This window comes from Bos taurus, chromosome 7 (genome assembly GCF_002263795.3).
Source record: "Bos taurus isolate L1 Dominette 01449 registration number 42190680 breed Hereford chromosome 7, ARS-UCD2.0, whole genome shotgun sequence".
Classification (NCBI taxonomy): domain Eukaryota; kingdom Metazoa; phylum Chordata; class Mammalia; order Artiodactyla; family Bovidae; genus Bos; species Bos taurus.
In genome coordinates, this window is record NC_037334.1 from 68,278,772 (window position 1) to 68,291,670 (window position 12,899).

The window sequence follows — 12,899 nt, forward strand, 5'->3', positions numbered from 1 at the left end:
ATCAATCTGATTTTGCTGCTAACCATCTGATGATGTCCATGTGTAGAGTCTTCTCTTGTGTTGTTGGAAGAGGGTGTTTGCTATGACCAGTGCGTTCTCTCAGCAAAACTGTATTAGCCTTTGCCCTGCTTCATTCCGTACTCCAAGGCTAAATTTGCCTGTTATACCAGGTGTTTCTTGACTTCCTACTTTTGCATTCCAGTCCCCTATAATGAAAAGGACACCGTTTGGGGGTGTTATTTCTAAAAGGTCTTGTAGGTCTTCATAGAACCGTTCCACTTCTTCAGCATTACCAAACAACTATTCCCAGTTTCTCCATGCAGACTGATCCTAAGTTTTGCCTGAATGGCAGTGTGCGTAGCCTATAATAATTGGTGTAAATTGGTCCCAGACAGCTTTCAGTTCCCCTTGCTAAAGAATGGGTCTGTGACCCAGTGAAATGTATGGGCAGTGAAATATATGGGGAAGTTCTCTGGTTGATTCTAGGAAATAGTTCCCTTTTTGAAAAAAGGTAAGTATCATATCAGGGGGAAAGTCCCATTTCCCATTTCCCATCTACCTCTTCCTTCCTGCTTGTGATGCTTTTGTGGAAGGGTATTTTAGAGCTGTGGCAGCCATCTTGGGATCAAGAGGGTAGAGTCAAGGAAAGTCACAAAGACTCTAACATCTCATCGTCAACTAAAGAATGTCACTCCCCATCTGGCTCAACAAGGATTGAGTAACTGGCCCTCCGGCTGCTGATCTTTAACATATCCAAAGGAAGTTCAGGGTAGAGATCAGGAATGAGGTGCTCTGTTCTCTGGGGAAAAGGGAGGAACAGGCCTTCTGATAATTAGATATTTTCAGGGGGAAATTTTTATGAACTTGGATTCTTGCATCTTCACATACTTAGAAAAGCACTAAAACCATTAACTGTTCCTTGTGATCAACAGTAACCTGGTGTCACTGCTAAGATATCCATTCCCTGTAACTAGCAGTGGCCTTCTACAAAGGTGTGTGCTTGGTGGTTGTACTCCTGTCACCAAATTCACACATACACGGGGACTCCTGTTGCAATTAGGTGCCAAAGGGCACAGGCTTGCCTTTGACCAAGTTGCTTCTTCGACAGAAAGGCTTCCACTGAACCCATTCTCCACATGTCCCTTGTCATCTTACTGCCATCTCATTATCCCTCTGATATCTCTTAACAGATTAATAGCATCACCTTGCCCCTCCAGACATTCCTTCTCTATTTATCTTTGCTGTTTTCTCATTATCACTTTCCACAGACCAAATATTATATCTTGGTTTTTAATTACTTTAATGGGCCTTGTCCACAGTAAATGGGACACTGAGGTCATTATCTTGTCATTGCAGATCTTCTTGAGAAATTTTATTGATCATTTCTTGGAGCAAACTCACATGGGGGTACTAGACCCACATTAACTTGTGACTTAGGCCAAGAGTTATCCTGATTAATTAGCAATATTGCTTTCTGGTGCAAAGCTGCCCTCCCTGTAGACCAGTGCTTTGCAAACATGGCTGTATAGTAGAATTACCTGAGGTGCTTTCAAAACTCCTGAAACCCAGGTCTCCCCCATGGAAATTAAACCAGGAGAGCAGAGGGGAATCCAGCTTCAGGATTTTTTTAAGTTCCCCACAATGTTCTAGTGTACAGACACGTTTGAAGATCAGTGCTTTGGACAAGTACTTCTTGATCTTTAATGTGCATATGAATCACACAGAGGTCTTGTTTAAATGCAGATTCTGAAGGTCTGGGGTGCCACTGATATTCTGCATTCCTAACAAGCTCGCAGGTGATGAAAACAGCTGTCTGAGGCCCACATTTTGCAGAACAAGGGTCTTAGAATATAAATTTAGTAGTCTATAACGCTGGAAGTGAAAGTGTTAGTCACTCAGTCATGTCCAACTCTTTGAGACCCCATGGACTATAGCTTGTCAGGCTCCTCTGTCCATGGAGTTCTCCAGGCAAGAACACTGGAGTGGGGAGCAATTCCCTCCTCCAGGGGATCTTCCTGACAAAGGATCTCCTGCCTTGCAGGCATATTCTTTACAGTCTGGGCCACCATTCCGAAATTAAACTCCCCTTGAGTCCAATTGCAAAGTCACAGGAAAAAAAAAAAATAAATAATGCCTGAAGTAAAGCCAAGTGCAGGGACACTATATTAAGGAACTCAAAGGAGTGTTGCTTGTACTTGGGCTGACCAACCATCCCAGTTTGTCGGACACCGAGGTGGTAAGGTTCTTGTGTGCCAGAATTTTCAGTCTTAAAACTGGGACAAATTGGTCACTCTAGTTAATGGCAGCAGCTCTAAGAAAGCAACAGTCAAGCTTTGCACTTCAGCATCCGATTCCTCCTTTCTAGGAACAGGAGGGAGTCCAGCAGGGTCAAGTGTGTGCTGGGAAAGACAAGCATAAGGGAAAGAAATGTGAGTTGTAGGCCCAATAAGAGCTTAAAGAATGTGACTTCAAAAGAGTAAAGAAGCAAGCAGATCCAAGTGGAATTAGAAAATTCTGAGAAGATTATCATATGGCCATAGATACTCTTATCCTATCACCTGGGGCTCCCCAGTGGTAAATAATCTGCCTGCTAATGCAGGAGACTCAGGAGACACAGTTTGATCTCTGGGTCAGGAGGATCCCTTGGAGAAGGAAATGGCAACCCACTCCAGTATTCTTGTCTGGAGAATCCCATGTACAGAGGAGCCTGATGGGCTACAGTTCATGGGGTTGCAAGAGTCAGACATGAGTGAGCACAGCACGCAGTATGTACAGATGAATCTGGGGTTTGTGGTTTAGCTCTCTGTTCTAGCACTGGCTTTCTATATAGCCCCGTTGGTAACCAGTTCCTCCTCTCTGGGCCTCAGGTTCAGCAACTAAGAAATGGGAGTTCAATCGAAGGATGTGAAGGGCTTTTCCTGCTTCCCCGTCCCCCGATGACTTATGCAACATGAATAAAGCTACCTCTGCAGAAGTACACATTAACAGCACAGACAGTGAACCCACCTTCTGCTTTGGGAGCAGCCATCTCCAAGGCTTCCCAGGATACTGCTCAGCAGCGTTAGCTTCCTCATATTCAGGAACACTTCCCTTTGCTGGCCTTTGATGCTCAGAGAGCTGAGAACTCACAGTTCTTTATTTCTTTTTTTTTCTTGAGACTGTAACATGTTTACAAATCTAAATGAAACTCTATCTCAGACCCAGCCTTTCGGGTTACAAGCGGCTTCCTCCTTCTGCTCTTGCCTCCAAGCAGGGAACCCACTTCTCAACTTTTTGTTTTCTTTAGAGAGACAGAGTCTCCCCAGCCACCCATTGCAGGATTTCTGTTAACCTTTCATTAAGCCTGCTGACAGCTGGCTTCATTTCTTCATAACTTAGTTCGACACATTCCCATTTCAATGGGTCCCACCTGGCTTCATTAAGGTTCCTGCCAGCTTCTCCACTAGCAGCTTCCTCCACAAATGCAAATAGACTCTGAGTAAATAATATGGGGACTGGGGAAGACTGAGCTATAAAGGGGTTGGCACTGGAGAACCATCATAACTCTCAGGTTGCCCTGGATCTGAGTCAACTAAAGTCTAATTCAGACCAACTCCGGTCAATGCCTCAGTTTTAAATGTGTGAAATCTTACAAGGGCTGTCATGGTGAAGGATGGGGTAGTGGTTAGAGCATGGAGTCCTTCAGGCCTGGTTCCAGACCAGCTCTGTCACAGGGGTAGACTATGAGCAAAGTCTTTCAGCTCTTTTTGTTTTTCTGTTTTCTCGAGAATAATATACCTGTTTCACTGGGTGGCTGTGAGGATCCAGTGATCTTGCCTTCATTTTTTTAATTGGAGGATAATTGCTTTACAATGTTGTGTTGGTTTCTGCCATAGAACAAGAGAATCAGCTATAAGCACACATATGTCCCCTCTTGATTGTCAAGGTTGACACAGACTAAGGGTTTATCTCCCTGTGTTATACAGCAACTTCCTCCTAGTTATCTATTTTACACACGGTAATGTATATGTTTCAATGTGGTAGAGACCCTGGAACACAGCAAATGCTTCTAAGGATGAGATGTGATCTCTTTCACTTAGCCTAGAAAGGCCAAGGTCCAGGTTGCAGAATTAGGCTGCTCTAAATCCTCAAGGTCTGACTGTGGTCCTACCGTGTAAAAACAGCTGTCAGAGCTCTGTCTCCACTAAAGTCTTTCCTTGTGGAAACGCAAACATGACACATGGTTCCTATGTGGGTTTTGTCACATTAAAATTTTTAGGCTTCTTGAGGGAAGTGATTCTCTCCTCTGGGCCAACCACACAGTAGATACTAGGGGGTTGTTTGTAGATGCTACCAATTCATCCTGATGGCACAGAGAGGGAAAGAGGAACCAGTACCCCAACCGCCTGCTCTGATCAATGAGTCTCAGGGTAAGAATTCTGGATGTATTCATTCTTTATCCTGTGACTCCCATCCTCCACCCCCTAGACCTTTGAATCTCACACTGGCTGCCTTGTTTCAGTTCGTGGCCATCCAGTTCGAGGATGTTATTTACTAAGTGTGGTGTGAGTGCCTGCAAGTGGACACACAACATTCCTTGTCAGTTTAGGCTACTTCACTCCTCTTCATTCCTCCTATCAGCTGCCTGGCCTCTGAGCTCCCCACTGCAGCCTGGGGCAGAGCCTAAGGGTGTTTCCTCTAAGTGCCCTTGAGTGGAAAATAGGAGACAGGAATCTCACCTCTGCATTTGGAAGATTCCTCAGCCACAGCATGGAGGACAAATTGGAGAGGGAAAGGAGCTTAGGTGGTGAGTGTAGTTAGAAGCTACCCTAAGAATCCAGCAGAAAGTAATGCTAGCTTGACTGAGGGCTGATGACTCCACTGGGACCTTGGCCATTGGCTGCTGGAAACTAACACCCCACCCCACCCCACCTCTGTGGCCATGCCAGTCATCACTGGGCCCTGGTTACAGAAGAGTCTTTTCTTAAAATCTCCACCTTGCTGTTAGAAATTATATGCTGCCATAGTTCTCTGGTGGCTTAGAGGTTAAAGTGTCGGCCTCCAATGCAGGAGACCGGGTTCGATCCCTGGGTTGGGAAGATCCCCTGGAGAAGGAAATGGTAACCCATTCCAGTATTCTTGCCTGGAGAATCCCATGGACGGAGAAGCCTGGTAGGCTACAGTCCACGGGGTTGCAAAGAGTCGGACACGACTGATCGACTTTTACTACTACTATAGTTCTCAAAGTCTAGGGCACATCTTAACTTACAGCAAATTAAAACACAGATGTCTGGGCTCCTCTCTGAGGTTTCTGAATCAGTAGGTGTGAGGTGGGGAGGAGAATGCGTGGGATTAACAGGTTCCAGGAGATGCTTAGGTTGCTGGTCTGAAGTGCCCAGTTTCAGAACCACAGAGCGAGAGCAGTGGTTCTCACCAACCACTCGGAGCATTAAAAATAAATAAATAAAAAATAAAATCAGATGCCCAGGTCACACACCCCAGATCAATTACCAAGAAACCTCCTAAAGGGTGGAACCCAGGAATCAACATAAAAATTCCCCAGATAATTGCAGTGTTCAGATAGGGTTGAATGCTACTATCTAGAGGCTCCTGGAGGACATTATCATTTGTAAAATACTGTGATTACTCATTTAAGTGTTTCTGAATCTGATCAAAGGTCAGAAACATACTTGGGAAAAGATAGTAGATGGCTCCTGGCAAGACACAAATATACTCACTGAGGTGAGATATTAGGTTTAGGGAGCATGGTATTTGCTGTCATCTTTTCTAGTCAGACCCAAGTCGGTGGTGGTATTGGTGGTGGTTTGGGAAGGTGGGTAGGGAGCATGAGCTAAGTTAGGATGGGGTGTCTCATTAACCCAGAAAATATTAAAACCTGACCATCTGTACAAGGTCATCTAGTCCCACCCCATTTTCCAGATGGAGACACTGAAGCCCTGTACCTGATTCTAGATCCATCGCCCCCCACCTACCCATCCCCAGGTTCTAAATCTCAATTGAGCCTGCTGGTCATTTCCAGTATTTTGAGTTAACACAGAGCGGAAAGCCAAGCCTAATAAAGAAGCAACCCGTGTGCTGCTAGTTATTTCCTTCCTTCCTTCCTTACTAGTCCAACCCTGCCTCTCCTCTTGGCACCAGGTGAGCCAGGCAGAGGGCTGGCCGCCCTGGGCAGGTGGTTCTCCAAGTGCTTGGGTGAGAGGGGGTGCTTTTATTAACTGCTCTATTTGTGTGAACTAACAATGGAGGGATCTAGAGGCTGTAGTGGTCAAGTGATAAGACTGGTACTTTTTCCCTCTCTTAAAGTAATGTCAAGAGAGTCAAAATATAAAGCATGGCTACCTGGAAAGACTGTGCACCTGTTTCATGAGTGTGTCTACTGCCCCAAACATACCAGGAAGTATTTCCGGCAAATTTCTTTCAGCCCCAGCTGACTTTCCACATTTCTTCCCAGCCAGAGGCCTCTCACTGAGGTGCACATTCTTTCTTTCAGTCAATGACTGCTTGTTTTAACCTCTCTCCATGGTTCCTCATGCTACTGCTCTGAAAGTGTTTAAATAAACCTGTTCTTACTGAGGAGCCAGTTCCTATGGACTATGTACTTAGAGAAACTGATCTGGACTGCCTCAGTCACATCATCCAGGGACTGGCCCTGTTTGAACATCCACGTTATTCACCTTACCTTACTGTGATGAACTCTTGCCTGTTTCCAAAATCAAATTCCCCAAGCAAGAATTAAGATGTGACACTATGGTCATCTTTGAGCGAGTGAAGTCGCTCAGTCGTGTCCGACTCTTCACGACCCCGTGGACTGCAGCCCACCAGGCTCCTCTGTCCATGGGATTCTCCAGGCAAGAATACTGGAGTGGGCTGCCATTTCCTTCTCCAGGGGATCTTCCCGACCCAGGAATCGAACCCAGGTCTCTCGCATTGCAGGCAGACGCAGGCAGACGCTTTAACCTCTGAGCCACCATCTTTAAAGATACATAATTGTGAATGGAAAATAATAGAAAATCTGGGCCTTTTAGAGGTACATCAGAATGATGGTGTGATTCCACAGACTTTGTTTTAAATGTTTTTAAGTCTCAGAAGTGCCCTGAGATTGAATGGACTTCCTTAGGTGCAATAGTGAGTTCACTGTCACTGAAGGCATTCAAGTATGTTGTGGACTTGTGACACAGCAAGTCCACAGTGTCACTACGACAGCAGTGACACTACAGAGGTTAAACCATGAGACAGAGACAGTGTGGTCTCTAAGATAACTGTCACTTGTGAAACTAAAGCAAGACGCGTCAGTGACACCAGTGCAATAGACGGATTCGAAAAAAACTCTAAGACTTATTTTGATGATTCACGTGTCATACCCACATCGTCAGTCCTAAGAAAAAGGGGCACATCACAGTGTGAAAAGACCATCTTCATCTTCTGTTCCACTGAGGACATCTTTACCTTCTCCAACATTGTCTAGCCTATAAAGAGAGAAGAGAGCCTGCTGATGAGAACACCAAGACCAGCAACCAATGGATGCTGCTAAATTACAAAATGACTAACCAAGCAGTTAAAATGGCCCAGAGTCCATCCAGTCCAAGCCTCTTATTTCACAGATGGGAAAACTGAGGCCACAGGAGATAAAAGGCTCTTTGCCTATCTATTATAATAAGGAGATTTAAAATTCTTGTGTTAGCAAAACATAAAAACATTATCTAAATGTGTTTGTTTACCAGGAGGATCTCCAAGTATGACTTAGAATTACCTTGCTAAACCCTCAATTTTCCAACTTACTAATATTTACTTATTTATAGATATTGTAGTAATGATACAATTATTAAGTGAAAACCAGTTCTTAATCACAGTTTACACAAAATCCTTTCATTTCTTTTCCAAAAAATCTATGTAACAGGACAGATATGCAAAATCACTTTCCAGAGACTCTTCAAACTGTTTTTTTAAAAAGACAAAACAATATTGTAAAGTTTAAAAATAAAATAAAATTTAAAAAAAAAAAAAACAGAAACAAAAAGACAAAACAAAAAACTGGTCCTGTGGCCAAATTTGGTAGAGGAATTAAATCCCAGGAATGAAACTGTTTATGTTTTTGTCATTTTCCATGCTGCCAACACTCCTTCAATGAGCTCCAGTTTAACAATGACCTTTTGAAGTGAGTCACCCAGAGTTGAGCAAGTAATGGGTAGAATGGCGTATCACTTTCCTTCTTTTGTGTGACGTACTTCTGCTAATGCAAGCTGCTAGTATATTTGCATATTGGACAAATACCACAGTGTTATCCAAGACGGAGGTTAATGCAAGCTGAATCCCCACAACTTTTTTACCTCTAAGGCCACATCTCTCCAGCTCTATATTTAATCAGAATGCAAGCCCAAGGCATTAAACCACTGAGTAGTATCTGATCATTTGCAACAGCTTGTACAATCATTACAGCAATCAGTCATGCAAGATGAATTACCTGGTGTGTTTCTGGAAACAATTGGCTTTCACGAATTTCCCTGAAAAGACAAGGCCATGTTAGAAGCAGAGCAGCTGTACTTATGTGAATGAAATGCTGGGGAAGCACAAAGCAACCTTATGAAGAGCAGAGGTGGTCCAGAGGTGGAAACTTAGGAATTGGACTTGGCAGAGAAAGCCACTCCCTTCCCAGATCAGATGATTGCTTCTTTTGGCCTCTCATTACTTCCCACCAGTTACAAGATTGTTCCAACATTATAGACAATAGTTTTAAGTTCCTTATTTTTGGCCATGCAGCATGGCTTATGGGATCTTAGTTCCCTGACCAGGGTTTGAACCTGTGCACTCTGCATTGGAAGTGCAGAGTCTTAACCACTGGATCATCAGGGAATTCCCTAAGCTGATTTATTCTTAAGTTACTTAAATTCAATTACTCACTTGGGTGTTAAAACACTTCCTTAGGACATACACCCAGAATTTCCCAAACTGTAACATGACTTTGTATGACGGTTAATGGCAAATGTCCACTAAGCTCCAAATTTCCTTTTGCAATGTTCACTAGGGATAGGTGTAGAGACACGTAAATTTCACTATTGTTGTTCAAACAGGCTGAGATGATTATTGCTAGTCAGAGATCCTCATTACCAGCTTCTATTAATGACTATAGAGAAATTTTTTCCCCCATTTTTACAGGACCATTTTATGTGCCTGTACTTTGCATGAAACGATAAACCCTGGTTCATGACTTCCTCATGCGTTGCTTTAAAACTTTTTTTTTGAAGATGGGGGAGGGCAGATACAAGGTTGTGGACCAGCTGGAGAATCTAATGACAATCATGGCCCCTACCCCCTGAAAAATAAAGATGTGAACATTTCGAGGATTTTACTGATTCCCTGGAGTTCTCTCTCTGGATCTTAGGTGAGGAAGTTTTACTTTAAGCAAACAAATAAGACTAGGATGACTCATGGCTCTCTACCTGGAGGCATTCCCAACCAGAAGAGTCCTCCACCCCAAGACAGTGATAAGACAGTACTTGCCACTTAAGGGAGTCAGGAGGATGAAATGAATTAGGAGATGTCAAAAATACAGCATCAGAAAACAAACAGAGTAAGTGTCTAGTAAACAAAGGTGCTCTTATTTTATGTTGTTTTTCTTTCTCAAAACATAAACATTATCAGATGATGTTCAAAGCCTTTGGCATCTCAGGGAGAATGAGTTTACCTGTTATCCTCCTTGATAGGTGAGGGCAATGATAGAAGTGGGGCTCTAAGGAATGGGGCGGGGGAGAGCAGACAGGGGCAGGAAGCAAAATCCATCCGCTCTTAGATTCTCCTGGAGTTTCCAAAACTCTGAAAGGCTTTACCCCACCTGGTCCTGCCCTCCTTACCTCGAAGAAAAAACGCCAGAAGCAATGCCAACAGCACGAATCCCAGGGACGGAGCAATGATGATGAGCAGATCGTAGTTGCTGGTCATTCTTATCTGGTGAGACACAGGGAAGCCCCTTGGCCACTCATTTCCCAACATCATCCTCCCTGTTTGCCATCACCAGCATGCCTGTCAGTCACCCTCTCACTGCAGCCCACCACATTTTGCCCAGTGCATTTCAAGAACAAAGCCAGCCTTACAAAAGTTAAACTTAAAAAAAAAATCTTGGAGAATCTGAAATGTTTTACCCAGAGCCCCCAAATTTTCCTAACTCTTAAGCATCAGGCAGACTGCTGTGAGCTGTGCTCTCCACTGTCGAATCACTTGGCCGGCCATCGCCTAAATCCTTTCAGTTCAACCTACCCTGTTCAGTTCTTCTCCTGGCTGACTTAGACTTCTAGAGGTAACCAGGTAAAAGAGAAAGTGGAACTCGATTTCAAATTTTCTGCAGCAGTGATTCTCAAAGTATAGCCAGGGGATCCCTCCATGAGATCAAAATGATTTTCAGGACACATTATTTGCTATTTTTACTGTCATTCTTTCATGAGACCTGCATTGCAGTTTCCCGGAGGTTTCAATCGCATGATCTGTGATGTGAAGGTGTTGAGGCTCTGATGATGTAATATGAAAGCAGACATGAGATCCTCTATCCCTTACTGAGCCAGACATTAATAAGACTTGTAAATTTGTAAAACAATGCCACTTTCCTCACTAATATTTTTTTTTCATTCAGGAAAAACTAGGTTATTTGTTTTTGTTTTCTTGGCCACACCACAAAGCATGTGGGATCTTAGTTCCCCAACCAAGGATCAAACTTAATGCCCTCTGCATTGGAAGCACAGTGTCGTAATGCCTCTACCACCAGGGAAGTCCTGAGAAAATGTCCTTATTTTTCATAAAATATTATTTGCATTAACATATTTGTTATCCCTTTTAATGAATTCATATTGTTTTTAATTTCTCAGTTCTAATTTCTAGGAATATAAAGGGGTCCTGACACCAAATAGTCTGAGAAGCACCACTCTATGGGCAGCATCCAGTTCCCTGGGGGCTACACCATGTCCCATTGGCCAGGCCAGGCTGCATCCCTTCTACTTCCAGTCCCTTCTCTTACAAGGCAGTAAACGTGGCACAATCACCTCTCTTTGAGGAGAGAGAAAGGGAAGAAGGAAGAAGGGATGAGACCTTCACTTTTCCTTTATAGGCTGTTTTTACTGCCTGAAGGATTCCCATGAAGCTGTGGTGAATCACTTTTGTAATAATAAAAATGAATGACGAATAAGCTCAGAAAATAAGAGGAATGCTGGTAACAGGTGTTGATGCTGTAGGATGTCCTTAATCCTGGGCCACCAGAGGGACCACATAATAGTTTCAATGTTTATATATATATGTATATATATAAATACATACATATATATATATAATTCTTTTTTTCTTTTCAAAGCATCTATACATATAGAAGTGATGATATCAATGTAATTTCTGCCATGAGTGTCTACAAATCCTCCACTATTTCATAACAGTTGTAATGCATTTTGCCCTTGGATAGATATGCTCCCCCTAATCCATTTCTGCAAACGTTTATTGTGGATTTTAAAACTCTAAGTCATATGCTTCAAAATACTTCACACAAAGTTTTACCTGTTCTGGTTCGACTTCATTTTGCACAAGAAATGATGTCTCAGGTGCTGAGGAGAAAGAGAAAATAATGCTTATATTTTGTATGGGAGAATAAAATGCTACATCCTGAAACAATTTAGTTGATGTGCTTAATCTTTTAATCCTGGTTTTCCTTTTTTGCTTAATTTATTTATCCATTTTTATTTTTATTATTTTTTTATTTTCAAATTATCTTTAATGACATTAACAAATACTTATGGTATAGTTTTTTTTTCCTTTTTTTTTTAATTTTATTTTACCCATCACAGCCATTTTTATTTTGATGTGTTTCTATCTAAAGCTCATCTGCTGTCTAATATTATCCCCCAGGAGCATCTCCATTTTATAGATGGGTAGAGTGAGTCACTAGGCAATTAGTCACCAGGCAATTGAATCCAAATTTTCTTTAACCACCAGTAGTAAATTCAGGACTTTTATCCTGAAAGAAAATTTTTCAGTCTGTCGGTTAACAAATTTTTATTAAGCGTTTATAATAGGCCATGCACTATTCTAGCCATACTATCGACCTTCTCAATGGAATTTACAACTTAGTTGTTATTTAGTTGTTAAGTCTTGTCTGACTCTTTTGTGATCCTATGGACTGCAGCCCGCCAGGCTCCTCTGTTCATGGGAATTCCAGTCGAGAATACTGGAGTGGGTTGCCATTTCCTTCCCCAAGGGATCTTCCTGACCCAGGGATCAAACCCTTGTGTCCTGCATTGGCAGGTGGATTCTTTATCTTTGAGCCACCAGTAAAGGCTCTTTAGTAAGTCCCTTATAACTTAGGACAGACAACCAAATTTAAACAGATGTTTCTTGTCTTCTGTGTTATGCTGGCTTTACATTCTCAAGGCCCTGAATCCTGCCACGAGCACATTCAGGCGAAGGCAGGGGACTCCCAGAACTTGCCAGAAAAGCAATTCTGTCAGGGGGCAACTGTAGTAGGTGGAATATTGTCCCCACACCTCCCAAAATCTTGTTGAGTCCTGCCCCAGGCCACAGGTGCAAGGCGTTGCACCAAGGCCACAGAAGCAGAGCCCAGACCAAGGTGACCTCTGAAACTGACTAAGCCCCTTTGTAACCATTGCCGAAAGCACCCCTGATCATCACTAACAAGCTTCCTGACTTTCAGGTAGGCAAAGATGCACACTCCAGTAAACATCCTTTAGTGCCCCAACCAATCACCTAACTCCAACCTTCCAGCAGGAATTTTCTTTGTCTTGAGACTATAACAATCGGCTATTAACCCATTAAAACGGTCAGGTTGGCCCACTATGCTGGCAGTGCCCACATTTTCAGATCTGGGGCATTTCAGAAGGGAGTGAGTTCTTTAAGAACCAAGAGCAGAGATA

At 43.0% G+C, this 12,899-nt stretch overlaps 1 protein-coding gene and 1 non-coding gene across 2 annotated transcripts in view; both read right to left on the minus strand.

Moving 5' to 3' along the window:
• Window positions 1-7,317: 7,317 nt before the first annotated feature.
• The window catches only part of TIMD4 (T cell immunoglobulin and mucin domain containing 4), a 28,139-nt gene continuing 22,557 nt past the window's right edge, over window positions 7,318-12,899 (minus strand). The window contains 4 exon segments of the mRNA NM_001075320.1: window positions 7,318-7,466; window positions 8,462-8,501; window positions 9,849-9,942; window positions 11,530-11,576. Of these exon segments, the coding sequence (NP_001068788.1) occupies window positions 7,394-7,466; window positions 8,462-8,501; window positions 9,849-9,942; window positions 11,530-11,576 (254 nt within the window). The 3' untranslated portion in view covers window positions 7,318-7,393.
• Window positions 8,778-8,850, minus strand: TRNAG-UCC (transfer RNA glycine (anticodon UCC)). The gene has a single exon. It is a non-coding gene; the product is annotated as a tRNA-Gly (tRNA).